The sequence below is a fragment of the Rhinoraja longicauda genome, chromosome 1, assembly GCF_053455715.1.
Source record: "Rhinoraja longicauda isolate Sanriku21f chromosome 1, sRhiLon1.1, whole genome shotgun sequence".
In the NCBI taxonomy this organism is placed as follows: domain Eukaryota; kingdom Metazoa; phylum Chordata; class Chondrichthyes; order Rajiformes; family Arhynchobatidae; genus Rhinoraja; species Rhinoraja longicauda.
Window position 1 is genome coordinate 119,998,735 of NC_135953.1, and position 20,747 is coordinate 120,019,481.

Genomic DNA, 20,747 nt, shown 5'->3' on the forward strand with positions numbered 1-20,747 from the left:
CACAGATTGATTTATTTGTTGTACATCTCATAAAGCAAAACTCATCCCTGTTCTCAAAGAAAATAAAGTTAGTGGAAGAGTTATTGCCTCAATAAAATCTGAATCCATAATGGATTAAAATGAGTTGGATCTTGCAAGACTATAATAAAATTTAACTTGTGGTCTCCACTGCAACAAAGCAATTTTCACATCTGTTTTGTATAACATGAATGCTGCAAACCACAAAAAAGATAGAATCAAGAAAATTTGAGCAAAAATGGAAAAAAATACCCAATGAGAAAACAAACTATTCAAATATAACCAAAAGTCTGGCCTGTGTATAATTCTTATATAAAACTTAAAGAAGATGTTTCAGATTTTATCAAAACAATCTGCTTGTTGTTAAAGAGCTCGGAAATAGTCGGTTGATTCAAAAATTACAAAATGAAATGAAATCAATAGAAAAGAAATCCTGCACATTAATTGTGTGAAAGTTAGTTTCTCCTGCTTAAGCAAGTTTGAAACAAATTAATTGATGTTTTGCCGCTTAAGTTACAAACAGCTATAAAAATTGCTAATTTTGCCTGTTTTATATCGTATTGTATTGTAAGATGAATTTGTTGTGTTGCATTTATGATTGAATAAATATATAAGATAATAAAATATATATTTCAAAAGAGGCAAATAAGTCTAATTTATTAATCATAAGAGTGAAATTATTGTGAAGGTTAAAACATAAAAATCTTCTTTAAAGAAAAATTTATAAAAAATAGGAATACAACAATATTTTGCTCTTGGAAAGAATACTGTGTGCTGTATTCAGCAAAATAGACATTGGAAAAGAAGCATGAGAGGGTAGTAGGCTTGCCTTCATTCTTTTAATGCAAGGAACCTCCCAGGTAAGTAAGTCTGAAGAAGGGTCTCGACCCAAAACGTCACCCTTTCCTTCTCTCCAGAGATGAGACACAAAATACTCCATCATTTTGTGTCTATCTTTGGTTTAAACCAGCATCTGCAGTTCCTTCCGACACCTCACAGGTAAGGTGGATACGATACAATACGATATGATAGAACTTTATTTATCCCAGGAGGGAAAATGATCTGCCAACAATTATAAAACATAAAATACATGAAACATGAAATTAAAGTGACAAGTGGAAAGGATTGGGGATGTGCAAAGATTGGGGAGGGGGAGGGGAGTCATTCTACCCCCTTGACAGAAGAGGAAGGAGTTGTACAGTTTGATAGCCACAGGGAAGGAGGATCTCCTGTGGCATTCTCTACTTGTTCCATCTTGGTGGAACCAGTCATGGTGGGGGTGAGCTGTATTGTCCAAGATGCTCCACAGTTTGAGGAGTATCCTCCCCTTGAAGACCACCTCCCATGAATCAAACTCCACCCCCCAGGGCGGAATCAACCTTCTTGATGAGTTTGTTAATCCTAAATGAGTTGATGAGCTGGATTAGCAGTGGGATTATGATATTGCCACAGTCATTGAAGTGTGGTTGAGGGAAGAGCAGGAATAGCAGGTTAATGTTTCAGGGGATAGATGTCCCAGGCTAGAAAGAATTGGGTGCAAAATGGGGAGTGGGTTTTGCACTGCTAATCAGTCAGAGCCTTATGACAGTTCTCAGAGGGGATATTCTAAATTGGTCAGCCAATGATGCTATATAGGTAGAAATTAGAATAACTAGGGGGTGGTCACTTCGATGAGATACCAGCCTCTCAATAGTGGGGAAGTAGAAGAAAATATATGTGGGCCGATTGCAGAAGAGTATAATAGTAATAGGTTTGCAGCAGTCGTGGATTTTAACTTTCTTCCTATAAACTGGGATTGCTTTCGAGCAAAGTACTTAGATGAGCTGGAATTCATAAAATGCATTCCAGAGGGTATTCTGAAGCAGTGTGTTAAGTGACCTACTAGGGAGGGTATTCTGAAGCAGTGTGTTTTGACCTACTAGGGAGAGGATTGTACCTGACCTCAGCTGAGGAACTGAGGATGGGCAAGCAATCAAAGTGTGAGTGGAAGAACCCTTTAGAAAAGTGAACACAGTTCTGTACATTCCAAGGAAGTCATAGAAAAAGATAAAGTTGGGTTGTGAGTTAGTGCCCCAAACTGGGGTAAAGTATTTGATGGCATAAGACAGAACCTGGGAGAGATAGATCGTGTGCAACTGCTAGAGGGAAAACAAGATGTGATAAATGGGAGGCAGTTATAAGCGAGATTGTAGGAGCTCAATGTCAGCATGTCCCTGCAGCGTCAGAAGCAAAAATGGCAAGAAGCAAAAACAGTAGGTTCTGAGAGCTTTAGTTAACAAAGACCGATAGATTGATCAGGGAAAAGAGGAAGCATGTGTCAGTAAAGGAAATTGGTATCAAGCTCGTCACCTGAAGTTTAGAGGGATATAGGAGAAAAGTTAAGAAACAATTAGGAGGGCAAACCTTAGCTAGTGACAATTAAGGACAATCCTAACATTTTTATAAAGATATTAGAAGAGGGCAGTTAGGAACTACCGAGGAAGTACCAAGATTCCTTGGGCTGCAAGCCCCCTGCTCCGTGAACATGTCACAGATCGATAAGCTTGGCTTGCTTGACTACATACTTAAGAATTATAAGATTTGGAAAAGTTGTTGCAGCTGTACAAAACATTGTTTAGACCACATTTGGAGTATTGTGTATAATTCTGGTCGTTATCCAGGGAGTATGTGGCAACAATAGAGGGAGGTAGAAGAGAGTCACCAGGATGTTGCCAAGATTGGAGAGATTGGACAGGTTGGGTTTATCTTCAATGGAAGGGAGGAGCTGAGAGGCTGTCCTGTTGATGTTATAAAATTATGAGGAAATATGAGAGTTAATTTTCTCAGGGTAGTGGAATGTAGAAAAAGAGGACACATGTTTAGGCAAAAAGGGAAACATTTAAAGGAAATATAAGGGATGGGTATTTCAAATAGAAAATGGTGAATATCAAGAGCAAGCTGCCAGAGGTGATGGTGGTGGAAGATACAATTACAACATTTAGAAGGCATTAGGGTAGGTAGTTGGATAGGGAAGGAGTAGAAGGATATGGGCCTAATGTGAGAAAATAGGATTAGTGTAGACAGGCTTTGCGGTCAGCAGAGTTTGGCTAAAAAGGCCTGTTACTATGCTGTGTTATCAGTTTGAAGAAGGGTCTTGACCCGAAACGTCACCCATTCCTTCTCTCCAGAGATACTGCCTGTCCCGCTGAGTTACTCCAGCATTTTGTGTTTACCTTTGTGTTATTCTATAATTCTATGAGTATCAGATATACCTCAAACAGTAGAAACAGGTAACTGCAGGTGCTGGTTTTCCAAAGAAAGACACGAAATACTGGAGTAACTCAGCGGGTCAGGCAGCATCCCTGGAGAACATGGACAGGTGACGTTGGGGGTAGGAACCCTTCTTTACACCTGAACCCATGTTCTCCAAAGATGCTGCCTGACCCGTTAAGTTACTCCAGCATTTTGCACCATACCTCAAACAGTACTAAATCTCTTTGACTTTGTTAATTAGCACAACCATATAATCTCAGGAATCAATTCCCTTGGTCATGTAAGTAACAGGAACCTCTAATTATATTTTCTAGATGGAGGCTAGACAAAGTTCTTTGATGCAGATAGATTGGATCGTCTGACTGAGTTGGTCTGCTTGCTCAGAATTGTCTTTTACAGTCGCCCACTCTCTGTCTCACCCAGATGCCAGGGGTCTCGACTGCTGGCCTGAGAGGTCTCAGACTCAGCTCTGTGGTCTGACAATGGCAGGGTCTTTAAAAATGCACCAAGGAAACCCTGCCCTTAAAACTGTAACAGCGAGCACATTTTTACTAGCTGTGAGGAATTTTTAAAGAGTTTTTTTTTAATGTGCTAAAACACTTAATATGCTAAAACACATTAAAAATATAATGAATTAAAAAAATATATTTTTTTAATTTACTAAAAATAGGTACAATGATTAAAATACATCAGGGATTAAAAAAATAAATGAAGTAGACATAAGTAAAAATAAAGGAATTCTTGTGCTGAGCATCCTTGGCTCCACAACCCTATTGTGAAATAAGTGGATCAGGCCTATGTTACCACAGGATCCTGGATACAATTCTCCAAATATCCTTAACAATGAAATGTAAGAAAGTAATGTATGTCATTCGACGTAGAATCAGTTCAGTTTTTTCACTTTTGACAACACAAGTCCAGCATTTGCTGTCCCCATTTATAAGGCCAAAAACAGACTGTTCTGTTTGGAATGGATGGCATTTGCGAGCAGCGCCCAGTATTTTAGTTTCCTTCTCTTGCAAGAACTTTGTGTTTGCGACTACTAAGTTTCAATGGGCATTTGATGAAAAAAATGCATTTTCGGAGTTTTTACATAGGAAGAACGATACGGGTAAAGATGTGAAGGGTGAATGAAAGGAATAATTTTACTGGGTGCATGGAGTGGTACACCCTTAATGTCAAAGCACAGTATTGTGTTGCATCAAAGTTGAAGATTATTCAAGTACTTACTTAACATGTGAAACTGCTAGGACATTGCGTGTTGTTATCAGACCTTTTGGGTTTCTCTGATATTGCCGCCCACAGGACTTAGTGAAATAAATATTTCTCAACATGCCTAATACCAACACACAAAAACTCGAATTTGTCAAAACAGGAAAAGATCATTTGGCCTGAAAAGATGGGATCGTATTTCAATTTCCTACTGTTACCCGTAGTAATTTCTCTCATCAAAATTACATCTAATTGAAACCCATTGAATGTTTCAATGGCTTTTGCTAGCATATTCACATCCATTTTTGTTAAAATCCCCTCCTTGACCTCCATCCTATTCCTAGGATCTTTAATGATATTTGAATGCTTCACCACAAATATAACCTGCTTGGATCATATTCATGAATTTATTTCAAATATTTGCAAAGAACCTTTATTGTTCATTTGTATTCTTTGAAATGCCTGTTTGAACAGTTGCCTGCTACAGGACTGCCTTTAAGTTACTCCACCTGGTCATGTGTGCAAAGAATGGACACATTCCTAATGATAAATGCCCTGAGGAAACAGTTCAGGCCTGGCCTATCCCCAATCAGTTTAATTGAAATCTATAACATCAATGGGATCAACAACTCCTGTCACCCAGATTATTCTAATTTCATAACAAACATTCTCAATTTAAGGAGAAAAAATTGAGAATTATACACAACAAAACACGATTCAAACTAAGAATTCATTGAAACAAATAACAATCTGAAACATTATCTTCTGCTTTTCTCCACAGATACAACATGACCTGCTGAGTATATCCAGCATTTCTTGCTGTTTCATTACTGCTGTTCAGGTGACAGAAATGTGCTCTGACAGCATTCAGATCAGTATTCAAAATTTTGAGACAAGGAATAAAGTTTGCTCACACAGAATTTATGCAAAAAAAATACATAAAGATAATTTTTTCAACACGTGTTTCTTGATGCACACGCTGGTGACGCGGCTTGATCTTACGGATAATTGCGATATGGATTGATTTTTAGTAATGTAACCCCTTCCCCCTGTAATGCAAGGATCGCCTGTATTTGTGACAGGATGATAGTATGAATCTGTCTGTACATTTTGGAACGGGAACACTCCCATTTTGCTATTCATTGCATCATAGTTGACATTAATTACAGCAAAGTACATGCTTCAAATTAGACTCTCAGAAAAGTGTTGCTTTAAGCAAAACTATAAAGTTGTTAGTATCCTTGCAGCTGCAGCCCATCACAAATAAGAAATGACCAGACTAACTTGGCTATGTGCTGTACTGCTTTCCACGACTGTGATTACATTTATGACAAGGAATATCCGTTCCAGTGTATTTTTCTGATTTAAAAAAATGTTCTAACTTAAAGATAACCTTCCTCCACCATCCTCTCTATGCTTCCAGAGCTTTTCTCCATGTTCTCCAGGGATACTGCCTGACTTGCTGTTACTCCAACACTTTGTACCTTTTACCGCTGCAGGTGTCTTATGGAATTCTTATTATCCCGCGTTCATCTGAAGATTCAATCCTAATTGAAATCACTGCTACTCTGTTCAATTAAATCACATCTTCCCACATACACCAGCACACACAATTACTGCTAAACTCTAGTGCTAACTTGTCAAACAGACCCTAGGTACAGTATGTTGAAGTAAATGAAAACATTCTGTAATGCAAATATGAATCTTGCAGGCAGCAGTGAGGCAAGAGTGCTAGTTGCTGACTTTGAAGAAAGTTGCTCACAAAGATTTCACAATCTCTGCGAGGTTTTCTCTTCAGCTGCAGCTTGGTCAGTTCAGACAGATCTCTGGCATCCAGCAAGTGGGTGATAACATCAAGCTGCCACTGCAGTTAATCACTTTAAAGAATTGTCACAGGCAGCAAACCAGGAAGAAGAGAAAATGCATTTCTTTTTTTAGTGTATGATATCACAGCTTCTACCTTAATCTTGTGAGTTCCACTCCTTATTTAGCAGTCTACAAAACGTTGAAAAGGTTGATTAAAAATTACAATATATTGTGTGCTGAGCAAAGGTTTATTTTTTTACTTTGCACTTTGTTGGTGTTAGATCATTAAAAGAACAATATTCACATGTCTTTACCCTTGGAATTATGAAGCATGGTCTATATTTGCAGTAAAAATGATAGTAAAATTGTCAGAGTTTGAAATTAACAGCAACTTCAGAATTTCACACATGCGTAATTTAATGCAGAATTTCTGGTTGATGTCAGTGGTTCTCCTTTTATTGCTTGAAGCTATTACATTTTGAAAAGTTTAAACGAGGGAATTAGAATCCAAATGCCAGAAATTTGGTAAACAGTAATTTTATAAAAAAATTTGTAAGGCAATATTATTACGTATGCCACATAAAAGTGACAGATGTGCAACAAAGTGGAACATCCACAGGCACCATTATAGCAAGCAAAATGCACAGAGACATCAAGCAATTTGTGTTGATTCCATGGAAGAAGATTAAACAATAGAGTCTGTAGAGGAGGAAACGCTAACATGAACCAGGATTTCTGCACCAAATTATGCAAGCATGAAATCTCGCAGCTGTTGGCAGTTTCATGGGTGTACGATGAAAAACATTGATCGTTTTGCGATCATTATTACTGCAAAGTCTGGACCACGGTTTATTCTCCCAAGGGTGAATAGATTTGAAGACTGATCTTCTAAACCACTGGCAACCAACAAAGCCAAAAAATAAAAAGAAACCTTTGGTCACTACACAATATACTGCAATTGAATTTGGAGAGTTCCCATAGGAACTGATGCCAACAACAACAAATAACAGTGGAAAATTGTGGTGAGTGGCTCTGCCCTAACTTATCCAAAGACTAATAAAGAGGAGGGATGGCATACATCCAGTAACAGCACTGGGTACTCTGATGCCAGATTTATAGCCTGTATCAGACACAGTGAATAGCGCCTGTCCTTTCAAATTACTCAGACAACAAACCTTCTGGGTAACCTCAAAATACTACTAGCTGCTTCATCAGTATGATAGTTCACCAGCTCAAGTTATCCATCTTCAGAACTTTGCTGAGTTCACTCACCAAATGAATGTCAATTCAATTAAAGGCGTGGAATTCTGCATTCATGATCTTATGCTCACTAGGAATTTGATCTTAAACTATTTAAATTCATTCGAACCGCAAAAGAGACAAAACATGCGGGTAAATTACCAAGACAGGAGGAAAATGGCAGGATTGGGATGCAAGAGTATCAAGTTTGCAAAACCCGTGAATTTAAATTTTCACTCGGGACACTTTACCTCTGCACCAGAGTATTTCTGGGACTTAGTCACCAGGTAATCCAAACTGATGTCATCACTGGTTGGCATGGAGCGGAACTGCAGCTTGAAGATCTCTGCTCGAGTGGCTGAATCAGGCAATGGTACATATATAATGCGGTCAATCCGTCCCGGGCGCATCAAAGCCTGCAAGAAATGACAGAATTATTCAGACTCCCTCATGCAGCATTGACAGGAGTTTGGCTCCTCTTCTGGCAAATAAAATGCAGAGTGCTGAATGGGGTCTCAAAGTGCACATCCTAAATTTGAGGAAAATGGGTGAATTTCATGGTGAATCCAGCAGTCGTACTCAAATTAGAATTGGGAGGAGAAGTGTGTAAGTATCAAGCCATGTTTATTATTGTCATGTGTAGCAAGGTATGTGAGAAATATTTGTTCAAAGAAAAGACTCTATATCATTACAATCAAGCCATCCACAATGCACCGACAAAGGATAAAGGATACGATTAAAGATTGTTAAAAAGTTTCCAATGAGGTAGATGCAAGATCAGGGTTACACACTAGCTGATGAAAGGACATTTCAGTTGGCTGATAATAGCTGGTAACTGTCCCTGAATCAGGAGGTGTGCATTTTCAAACATCGGTACCTCTTGCCTGATGGGAGAGGGGAGTAGAGGGAGCAACCAGTGTGAGACTGGTCCTTGATTCTGCTGATGGCAACGTAAAGTGTGGAGATAGAGTCAATGGAAGGGAGGTTGGTTTGCGTTATGGTATGGGCTATGTCCACAACTCTGAAATGTCTTGTGGTCTTGGATGGAGCTGTTCCTAAACCATGCTGTGATGCACCCTGATAAAATGCTTTCTATGATGCATCTGTAGAAGTTTGTAAGGGTTGTTGGGGACATGTGAAACTTCCTAAGCCTTCTAAGAAAGTAGATGTGTTGGTGTGCTTTCTTGGCCATCACTTTGATGTGGCTGGTCCAGGACAAATTGCTGGTGATATTTACTCCTAGGAACTTGAAGCTTTTAGCCACCTCTACTTCATCGCCATGAATGTATATTTGGATGTGTGTGTACTGCTTCACTTCCTGAAGTCAATCACAATCTCCTTTGTCTTGCTGACATTGAGGGAAAGGTTGTTGGCTTGGCTCCAGGTTATAAGGTTCTCATTCTCCTTCCTCTACTCCACCTTGTCATTATTTGATATCCGGCCCATTGCAGTGGCCTGCAAACTTGTAAATTGAGTTGGACTGGTATTTGGCTGCAAAGCCATGAGTGTATAAGGAGTATAGTAGGGGGCTGAGAACGCACCCTTACAGGACACCAATGTTGAGGATTATCGTAGCAGATACTCCAGCATTTTGTGAATAAATACCTTCGATTTGTACCAGCATCTGCAGTTATTTTCTTACAATAACAAAATGGAGGTCAGTTGCCGGTGCATCTGTCTGCTCACTCTACTGCTGGACTCACCACAGAGCTCAGTGATGGAGAAGTGTCACGCTAAAGTGAGGGTCCAGATGCAGTTTGCACTCTGTCCTCACTTTAAACCAGGGACTAACTAATCCTTTTGGAAAAAGGTGAGCCCTTATTTTACTTTAGTGCTTTTAATTACCTATTTGCATTATTATTTTTAATTAGATTAAAAAAACAATAATGTTAATTTTATAATCATTTCAATCTTTTTGAGTAGTTTTTAAAATATCCCAGTCAGATATAGTGAAAAAGATTGAGTAAAACACAACATGCTGGACATTTCCCCAAAGATGTTGCCTGACCTGCTGAGTCATTCAAGTGCTTTGTTTTTTATTTAAAAAGATCAAGATAGCTGGACCCCCAAAAAGGTGATGCAAGAACTGTGGGTAGCAAGCTGGACTATAGTTTTCAGCAGAGAAGTGAATAAACAGCCAAAACGGTACACCATAGTGCCACAATTTTTGGCCCACGTTCCTCACCATTATCCTGGGCATATTATGTAACAACTCTCATTCAAATTGAAGCTACATTTTTAAAGCTAGAGAGATTTTAAAGTTTAAAATTTTCCTTTCTAACCCATTTCTTGAAGGTCATCAGCATGTGACGTCACAATGGCACCCGTGCGACTGTGAGATGAGCTTGCGTTCCCCCCCCCCACCCCCGCTGGTATTCAGCGTGTGACATCACAACGCGACCCGCACGTCTTCAACAGATCAGCTCGCTCTCCCCTCCCCCCCCCCCCCCCCCCGGACCTTTAACTAATGCACCCCCCCCCCGGGAGGACCGCCACCCGTCCCGGCATGCCTCGCGCCTGACATTCCTCAGATTGGGCAGTGCTGACCCGCTCCGAGAAGGGGGGGGGGGAGCACCCGCCCGACTGACGGGAGTGCCTTCCTCAGTGCCTTCCTCTCCCTTCTCCCCTCTCGCATGGAGGAGCTTTAAGCGGCGTTGCCGGGCCCGCAGGAGGGGGGGTCAAGTGGGTGGAGGGGAGGGTGGGGTTAGGAGGGGAGTGGGGAGAAGGAGAGAGTGGGGGAGGAGGGGTGGAGGGAAGAGAGAGTGGGGGTGGAGGGGGGAGAGTGGGGGTGGGGGAAGGGGAGAGTGGGAGGAGGGGTGGGAGGAAGGGGGACAGTGGAAGTGGGGGGCAGGGGTGAGGGGGTTGGGGGTCGGGGTAAGAGAGAGTGGGTGTGGAGGGGAAGGGGACAGTGCGGGGCAGGGGAGAGTGGGGGTGGGGAAGAGGGAAGAGTGGGGGGAGGGGGTGGGGGGAGGAGAGAGTGGGGGTGGGGGGGAAAGGGGGTGTGGGGGAGGAGAGTGAGGGGGAGGGGGAGGAGAGAGTGGGGGTATGGGTGGAGAGAAGGGGAGTGGGGGTGGGGAGAGTGGGGATGGGGAGGAGGGCAGGGTGGGGGTGGGGAGAAGGGAAGTGGGGGTGGGGGAGAGTGGGGGTGCGGAGGACGGAAGATAGGGGATGGGGGGAGAGTGGGGTGAGGGCATTGAGAGTGGGGGTAGGGGAGGGGGGTAGGGGAGGGGGAGGGAGGTTGGGGCGAGTGGGGGTGAATAGGGGTGGGGAGGGGGAAATGGGGGTGAAGGCATGGCTGGAGGAGTGGGGGCAGGGGATGGGCAAGTGGGGGTGGGGGCAGGGGAGGGGCAAGAGAGGGTGGGTAGGGGGCGGGGTGTGGGTAGGGGAGGGGCAAGTGGGGGTGGGTAGGGGGAGTGGGTCAGTGGGGGAGGAGGGGGGGATAAGGGGGATTGAGTGGGGGGATTGAGGGTGCTACACCAATACAGGAGATGCTTTGGGTCCAGGGCTCACTCACTCACACCCTCTCCCCTTCCCTGTCCCCCCTCTACAAGGAATGGGCCCAATGGGTCCACTTGATCTAGTATGAAATAAAAATCAACATATAAAATTCAACAATTATCAATGGAGAGAGAAATGGTTAACATTTTAGAATAGTGACCTTTCAATACTTTCTTGTTTGGTTAGTCGAGGCAATGTTACAGATAAAATAAAACACAAAGTACTGGAGTAACTCAGCGGGTCAGGCAGCATCTCTGAGAAACATAGATAGGTGACCTTTCAAGTTGGAACCCTTCCTCAGCCTTTTACAGAAAAAAACAACTGCTCTTAGTAATGGTACAAATTTGATTTTAATTCAGTTTTCTTTTTTTTTTAAATGACGCCGAGACTGCATCCTGTCTGGCCTGTCCCAAGACAGTTTCCAGAGACATGCAATCAGTATGGGGGAATAATATTTTTGTGAGGAGGACCAAAACTGATCGCCATGGTCATTCCTATACTTCAGTGCATAAAATATCAACTGTTAAAAATGGTCTAACAACATAGAGATAGAGATAGCTGTGAGCTACAGCTGGATTTGGTGCCACACATTGGCTAGCTGTTTTAAATCTCTTGCCCCCCAAAGAAATGAGTGAACTAGATGGACTTTCTCAACAATCTAGCAGGTTGAGATTAATTATTACTGACGGTGACCTTATATTCATTTTTGCCACAAGGCAAAGGCAACTTGAATACTTGCCTCAAATGCTGCTATACCCATGTAGTCATAGGGAAAACAGATGGGATTTGGGGGCGGGGAGGGATATGACAGCCCATTTAAGAATTTACAGAGTTTAACGATCAGGTAATAGTTTGCAAGGATGGAGGGGTCAAGTTTGAAATATCAGGATTGAGAGGGGTGGTGAAAGGAAGAGGAGATGGATCTCTTTGTCAAATGAATTTGGAGAGGGCATAACGAGGGGCGAGTAAGCAATTCAGGGCTTAGACAGGGGAAATCTTTGAGCAAATCTTTCACTTTGCTGAGTGTTGTGATTTAATTTTATTTGTTTATTAATGCATATTAATATTACCGAAAAATGATTTTGCTCATTTTACCTAATCTTCACTGGACAAACTGGAAATATTTAAGGCTAGCATAATAATACCATCTTTGGCATTTCATCAAATAACAGAAATCTTAAACAAGGTAACCACCCACCCCCTTGATTATGGCCATTTGGGTTACAGAAATTCTCCCTCATAGAATTTACAAAACACTACCCAAAAATTAGAGCTACAATATAAAACTCACTCTTGTGGAATGCATGTAAAAAGTCAATCAATCGAATAATTTAAATGAATAAATATTTTTTTTTATTATTATTTATTATTTTTTAAAAAATCCTAATTGTGTTTCTTGATGCATGCACAGACGTTGCAATACAAATACCATTTATATCATTCTAATGATGGTTCACAAAGGGAAAGAGAAGCAGAGTCTTATTAGCCTCTTGCAATGTGCTGTCTCTCCTCTCATACCTACCTTCATTTCCTCACAGCAATGATTGGTAAAATGCCCAAACTGCATCTGCATGCAAAGTTTATTCCCCGTACACAGACCACGGAAACCTCCCATGTATTCAATAGTTTATAAATAGATTCAGGAAAGTAATTTCACCATTTTAAAAGAAATTTAGCTGCGGTTAAATACAAATCCTGTTTGTATGATTTATTAACATTTTCAAACAAAATATCTCTTCTTTATTAAATGTGACAAGTATTCAAATTGATCTTAAAGTACAAGTAGCTGTTGCTGGAAAAATGAATCCACTGTTCCTCGGGATCAACTGTTCCAAATTCCTTGAAATGTTTTTTTTTTCCCAACCTTCTGCCTTGACAAATGTAAATTGAATAGTCCAGGTTAGACCATAATGTGATTTTTCACGTAGCATTGGGCAGTTTGTCATGCTGAAACTTCTATTTAATATCATGGCTGCATTAGGAATGTTGTGAAAAGGTTAAAAACGGAAATATCCTACAAAGTGCAAGACTAATTCATCTCTGGAGAGCATGGACAGGTGACGTTTCAGGTCAGGACCCTTTTCAGGTCAAGACCTCCCTCAGACTGATTGTTGTGTGGGGATTGGAGGGGAGGGAAAAGTGGAAGAGAGGTGGAGGCAGGATAAAGTCTGGCAAGTGATGGGTGGATACAGGTGAGGAGGGGGGGGATGTTGATTGTTAGATAATTGGACAAAGGCCAAAGATGAAAAAACAAAAGGGGCGAGAAAAGGATAGAAGAGGCACACATTATTAAGCCAGAGGGAGGAGCACAATGGTATGAGACAGATAAGGAGAGCAAAGGGAAAAATGGGTGCTAATCCAGGTGGGGCACAGAGAAGAGGGGGGGAATAAAGGGGGAGTGGAAGGGGGAATGGGGTGGTATAAGCAGGTTAGTTACCTAAAATTGGAGAATTCAATGATCAGACCATTGCACCCAAGTGGAATACGAGGTCCTGTTCCTCCAGTATGCTTGTGGCCTCTCTCTGGTAACGGATTATCCTTTCTGAGATGGATCCCTCAACCACACCTCCTCTGCGTCCTGTAGTTTGACTCTCTTCCCTCTCCCCCCAGATGTAACAGGAACAAAGGTCCTCTGGTCCTTACCTTTCACCCCCCCCCTCCCTACCCACTGCATTTAATACATTATTCTCTGATATTTCCACCTTCTTAAACGTGATCCTGCTATCAGTCGCATTCTCCCATATCCACCCCTTTCCAGCTTCCAGAGATCGAACCCATCTGAAACTCTTGGTTCATTCATCCCTTCCCACTCAAACCACCCCCCTTTAAGGGCGGTACGGTGGCTCAGCGGTAGACTTGCTCTTCTACAGCGCCAGAGACCTGGGTTTGATCCTGACTACGAGTGCTTGTCTGTATAGAGTTTGTACGCTCTCCCCATGACCTGTGTGGGTTTTCTCCAGGATCTCTGGTTTATTCTCATACTCCAAAGACGTACAGGTTTGTAGGTTAATTAGCTTGGTATAACTGTAAAATTGTCCCAAGTGTGTGTGTAGGATAGCCTTAGTGTGTGGGCGTCACTGGTCAAAACAGACTTGGTGGGCCGAAGGGCCTGTTTCCACTCTGTACCTCTATACCAAACTAAACTAAACTCCCGAGGTTATTTTCCCCTCAAGAGATGTAACACCTGTCCCTATACTTCCTCCTTTGCATTCATCCTGAAGCTTTAGCAGTCCTTCCAGGTGAGACAGTAGTTCATATGTACCTCCTCTGACCTCATCTACAACATCTGGTGTACCTGGTATGGCCTCCTTTCCAACAGTGAGACCAAGCGTAATCTAGATGACTCTTTCACCAAACACGCACTCGGTCCGCCAAGGTCTGCTGGCTCTCCCAATTGCTAACAATTTTAACTCCCTTTCCTATTTCCTTGATGGCCTTTCTGACCTGGGCTTCCTCGACTGGCCAGAGTGAGACCACATGTAAACTGGAGGAACAGTACCTCATATCATGCATGGGTAGTTTACCAGTTAATGGTATGAATATTGATTTTTCCAATTTTAGATACTAACCTACTTGCAACCCCCCCCCCCTTTACCCCTTCCGAGGCCTCCTTTATTCCCCCTTTTCCCTGTAACCCACCAAGTTGCACATCAATTTCTCTCTTTCTCCTTCCCACCTTCCACCTATGTTCCTTCCACTGGCGTCACAAATTGTGCATCTTTTATCCTTATCTTCTTATCTCACACTTCTTGGCTTTGCACCTCTGTCTGACCATCTGCCTATCAAAATCTCGCTCACCTATAGCCACCTATCACTTGCCAGGCTTTGTCTGCCTCCATTTTTGTTCCAACCTTCACCCCCCACCTCCACCACAATCGGTCTGATGGGTCTCAATCCGAAACGTCACCTATCCATGTTCTCCAGAGATACTGCCTGACCCACTGAGTTACTCCAGCACTTTATGTCTTTTTTTGTAAACCAGCATCTGCAGTTGCTTGTATCTACTAGCTAATATGGATGGGCATGCTGGTAGACAGAGAGGTAGTTGGTAGGGATTGTGGATGTTTAGTTTAGTTTAGAGATACAGCGCGGAAACACGCCCTTCGGCCCATCGATTCCGCCCCGCCCAGCAATCCGCACACATTAACACTATCTTACACACTACGGACTATTTACACTGATACCAAGCCAATTTACCTACAAAACTGTTTGTCTTTGGAGTGTGGGAGGAAACCGAAGTTCTCGGAGAAAACACACACGTGCGCAGGGAGAACGTACAAGCTCCGTACAGACAACACCCATAGGTGGGATCGAGCACAGGTCTCTGGCGTTGCAAGCGCTGTAAGGCAGCAACTCTACTGGTACGTCACCATGCCGCCCTGGAAAGGAACGTTATTGATTATTTTTCTTGAAACTGCACAAAGGTTTTTTTCAGTATATTTTTCTTAACATCAGCCATGCCAGAATTTTAACCATCTTCAATGAGCAGTTAGTCATCTGAACCTAACCATGAAATTAGTTAAATGTGCAGTTCAAAAGCCAGTGGGACCACATATACATCGAGATGGTCAAGCAAATTTCAATCTACCTATGTAAAAAACTTGCACAGCCACATACATTTCAAGTGCTGCCACATCAAATTATTGGCTCATGTACAGTAAGCCACAGGGAAACACACCCAGCATCACGTGATCTGCAGGGAAATGCTACAATCCTGAGAGTTTACCTTGTCAGAACAGGGATAACAGGAGTGAGCATTTGTGGATTAAACCCTGAAATGAGGCACATCTGGTATTGAATCAACAGAGTCGGCAGTATCCTGCAGGCTGCCTCTGTTAGGAGTACAGGTTTGGAATATTTTCTGCAAAGATGAGATCTGCCTAGAGCAGCTCTTAAAGGGGAGTTACCGTCCTTCTGTGCAAATCTGGGTTTTTTTAAAACTGAACAACTGCAGAACTCATTCAGCGCCCAGAAGAATTTTTTTTTCTCCTCCTCCAGGCAAAGTACAGCCATCCATCACTTAACAGACTTACTTCCTGTTTTGAAGCAGTTGGGGAGGTATGATTTCCAAGCTAAATACTTGGCTTGGCAGCCTGCTCTAGTGTTGATGGACGCTTTTATAACCACTTCATTCCACCTGAAGTTTGGTGGCATACAGGAGGGGAACAGCGGACAACAGAAACAGCTGCAGGAAAAGGCTCGCTGAAGTCTGCCAGCTGTGACTAATAATAGTTTGTGAAGTCAACACCAGTTTGTTCACTTAAAAACAATGAACTTAAAAATGCATCTTAAAAAATGTACTGCACAGTTTAAAATCTACCAAGTCGCGGCATCACAATGTAAGCCTGCAACTAAGTGTGATGACTTTGAAAGCTAAATTGATAATAGTGGTTCAGAGTTTCTACGAATAAGAACAAAGAAAAATTATTAAAGGAGACGTTGAAGAAAATGGGAAAAGGTGAAAAGAACAAAAAGCATCGAGGAAACAAAATTATTCATTGGTTCAAATCATTTACACATGAGGATGCCAACAGTTTTAATTCCCCAGATTGTGCAAGGTGAAACTGTCAGACCATGTTGGCGTAATTCTGTGTCACTGACGACAACTTCCACACTTTTGTGAATATGTGTGGAATATTCACACATATTCCGCACAATGCATTTATCTAGTTGCAGTTCAACAATTGGCTGCCAGGCACAGACTGTGCTCCAATGCAAGAATCCTCATGCAGTTGAGAGGAGAAATTGGGCTAAATGCCTTATGCTCACTTTGCAGACTGGCCGCAGAATGTAGTTTTTGTAATCAAATGCAACATGGCTTGTGTTTAGCCACGCCTACAAAATGGATTCTTGCCAAGAGCACAGATGGAAGTGGGTCTCAGATAGGTCTTGTCTTGTCCAGAATCTTTGAACAAACCCCACAAAGAGCATTGTGTATTAGAGTCATAGAGTGAGACAGTGTGGAAACAGGCCCTTCGGCCAACTCGCCCACATCGGCCAACAAACCAGGAAGATAGACAGCAATAACTTGATTAAGATGGTTGTTTGATGGCAATTGACATCGACCATAAAATCATTAGACCATAAGACATAGAAGCGGAATTATGCCATTCGATCTGTGGTTGATCTATTTTTACCTCTCAACCCCAAAGGGCCTGTACCTGAGATGTACTTTTCTATGTTCTAATTTTCCCTTCCCTACACCTTCTCTCTGTATTGCTGTTCAGGCCATTGCAGTTTGCTTCACAAGGGAAAATGAGGAATATAAGCTGGCTGTGCATATATTTGTTACCTTTAATGAAGGCAGCCCCATAATATATTTAGACCATGAAAGATTGATTTATATGCATGCACCTCAAAGGCAAAGGAAAAAAATAGAAAGTGGCATCTGAGAGTACTAGATCTGCTTACTAGCATATGATGGCCTAGTCTACTATTGTATCAGTTTGGACAGAGCTTTAGTCAGAGGGTGGTGAATCTGTGGAATTCTTTGACACAGAAGGCTGTGGAGGTCGTCAATGGATATTTTTAAGGCCGAGATAGATAGATTCTTAATTAGTACGGGTGTCAGGGGTTATGGGGAGAAGGCAGGGGAACGGGGTATGGAGGGAGATAGATCAGCCTTGATAGAATGGCAGAGTAGATTTGATTGGCCGAATGGCCTAATTCTGCTTCTATTATTTATGACATGATAGGCTATCGAACAACACGGTTTGTGGGCCTGCCATTCATTGGGAATTGGCCATGCATTTACTGACTTCAATTTCCTTGTAGTTCGGATGAAAGAAGATACAAGTCACCACACTGGTTGTTGTCATCAAGGAATCTTCCCAGCAGCTTCCTCAAATGGCTGCAGCTGCCAGATATCTGCGTATGCACACACATGCGCAAAACATTGTGGGACATTGCCGTTGCTTCCACGGAGTAATGTTAACATACTCTAACAATTTCACCAACGTTTTTTCACCAGCTTAGAAGTGACCAAGACTGCTCATCACTGACTGAAAATTCTATGCCACAGTTCAACAGAAACTCTCATTTACCTTCAAAGGTGTAAAGGTCGAAGGCCTCTTAAGTGTAATACATGCTTGATCTGATAATGTGGCGAAATTCAGAACAAGGTATCATTCAAACATGAAAAAAATAAGGCTAATTAGGGACAATCAGCATTGCTTTGTGCACAGCAGATCATGATTTACTAAATTGATCAAGTTTTTTGAGGAGGTGATAATAGACAATAGACAATAGGTGCAGGAGGCCATTCGGCCCTTCGAGCCAGCACCGCCATTCATGTGATCATGGCTGATCATCCACAATCAGTACCCCGTTCCTGCTTTCTCCCCATATCCCTTGACTCTGCTATCATTAAGAGCTCTTTCTAACTCTCTCTTGAAAGCATCCAGAGAATTGGCCTCCACTGCCCTCTGAGGCAGAGAATTCCACAGCTTCATAACTTTCTGAATGAAAAAGTTTTCCTTATCTCCGTTCTAAATGGCCTACCCCTTATACTCAAACTGTGGCCCCTGGTTCTGGACTCCCCCGACATCGGGTCCAATCCCTTAATAATCTTGTACTTCAATAAGATCCCCTCTCATCCTTCTAAATTCCAGTGTATACAAGCCTAGTTGCTCCAGTCTTTCAACATACGACAGTCCCGCCATTCCGGGAATTATCCTAGTGAACCTATGCTGCACTCCCTCAATAGCAAGAATGTCCTTCCTCAAATTTGGAGACCAAAACTGCACACAGTACGGGTGTGGTCTCACGTGGGCCCTGTACAACTGCAGAAGGACTTCTTTGCTCCTATACACAACTCCTCCTGTTATGAAGGGCAACATTCCATTGGCTTTCTTCACTGCCTGCTGTACCTGCATGCTTCCTTTCAGTGACTGATGAACTAGGACACCCAGATCTCGTTGTACTTCCCCTTTTCCTAACTTGACACCATTCAGATAATAATCTGCCTTCCTGTTCTTACCACCAAAGTGGATAACCTCACATTTATCCACATTAAACTGCATCTGCCATGCATCTGCCCACTCACACAGCCTGTCCAAGTCACCCTGCAACCTCATAGCATCTTCCTCACAGTTCACACTACCACTCAGCTTTGTATCATCTGCAAATTTGCTAATGGTACTTTTAATCCCTTCATCCGTCATTAATGTATATTGTAAATAGCTGCGGTCCCAGCACTGAGCTTTGCGGTACCCCACTAGTCACTGCCTTCCATTCTGAAAGGGACCCATTTATCCCCACTCTTTGTTTCATGTCTGCCAACCAGTTTTCTATCCATGTCAGCACCCTACCTCCAATATCATGTGCTCTAATTTTGCCCACTAATCTCCTATGTGGGACCTTGTCGAAGGCTTTCTGAAAGTCGAGGTACACCACATCCACCGGCCCTTCCCTGTCCATTTTCCTAGTTACATCCTCAAAAAGTTCCAGAAGATTAGTCAAGCATGATTTCCCCTTCGTAAATCCATGCTGACTCGGAACGATCCTGTTACTGCTTTCTGATGAGGATGATGAGGGTGATCGATGAGGGTAGGGCAGCGGAAACTGTTTACATAGAGGCATTTGATAAAGTCTCCCATGGAAGACTGATCCAAAAGATTAAGATGCACGAATCTCACAGTGAGTTGGTTGCATAGATTCACAACAGGTTCACTGATAGAAGTTAGAGGGTAATGGTGGAAGGACATTATTGGGTCTGGAGGCCTGTGAGCTGCCGAGTTCCACGGGAATATGTGCTGGGACCTCCGTTTCTTGTGATATATAAAAATGACTTGGGCATCAATATGGATGGGTTGGTTAGTAAGTTTGCAGATGACAACACGATTGCTGGAGCCGTGAACTGTGAGGAAGGCTAAATGGAGTTTAATCCAAGCAAGTTGCGATGTTTTGCACTTTAGGAGTTCAAATGTAAGGTGAAAATATACATTAATTGCAAAATTCTTAATGGCATTGATGTACAGAGCGATCTTGGGGTCCAAGTCCATAATTCCATGTAAGTGGCAACACAACTAGATAGAGTGGTACCAAAGGCATATGGTATGCTTGCCTTCATCAGTCGGGTCATTGGGAGTCAAAAGGTTGTGGTGTAGCTTTATAGGACTTTGGTTAGGCAGCATTCGGAGCATTGTGTGCAGTTCTGATCTCCCCATTACCATGTAACGATACATCACTAGATGGAAGGGAGTAGGTAGAGATTAGATACCTGATGGATTGACTCAGGCAACCAATGGATTGAACATTTAAGAACAGAGCTAGTGATAGCTCAATAGAAGGGGAGAGCTGACAGGAGAAATGGGTTCAGCCGACAGGTGGATGGTGGGTTGAGATAGCGGTGGCCATTAACTGTTTCACTTCAGCATTTAAATGTGTCATAGAGTCTTACACAGAGTCATACAGCATGGAAACAGGCCCTTCGGCCCAATTTGCCCATGCCAACCAACATGCCCGCTTGCACTAATCTCACATGCCTGTGTTTGACATGCCTCTAAACCTATCCTCTTCATGTACTTGCCTAAATGCTTCCTAAACATTGCGATAGTGTCTGCCTCAACTACCTCCTCTGGCAGCTCATTCCATGTCACCGACAGCCTTTCAAGCGCTATGAGGATCTACCCTTTGTATAAAAAAGTTACTCTTCATGTTCCTGTTAAATCTATCCCCCCTCACCTTAAAGCCATGTCCTCTTGTTCTCAATTGTTCTACTC

General features: G+C 42.4%; 1 protein-coding gene across 3 annotated transcripts in view; it reads right to left on the bottom strand.

Moving 5' to 3' along the window:
• Nucleotides 1-20,747, bottom strand: part of afg2a (AAA ATPase AFG2A) — a 281,613-nt gene that overhangs the window by 56,202 nt on the left and 204,664 nt on the right. For all 3 annotated transcript variants that reach the window (XM_078412064.1, XM_078412055.1, XM_078412072.1), the window contains one exon: nt 7,779-7,943. In XM_078412064.1, coding sequence (XP_078268190.1) covers nt 7,779-7,943 — 165 coding nt within the window. The remainder of the gene's footprint in view (nt 1-7,778; nt 7,944-20,747) is intronic.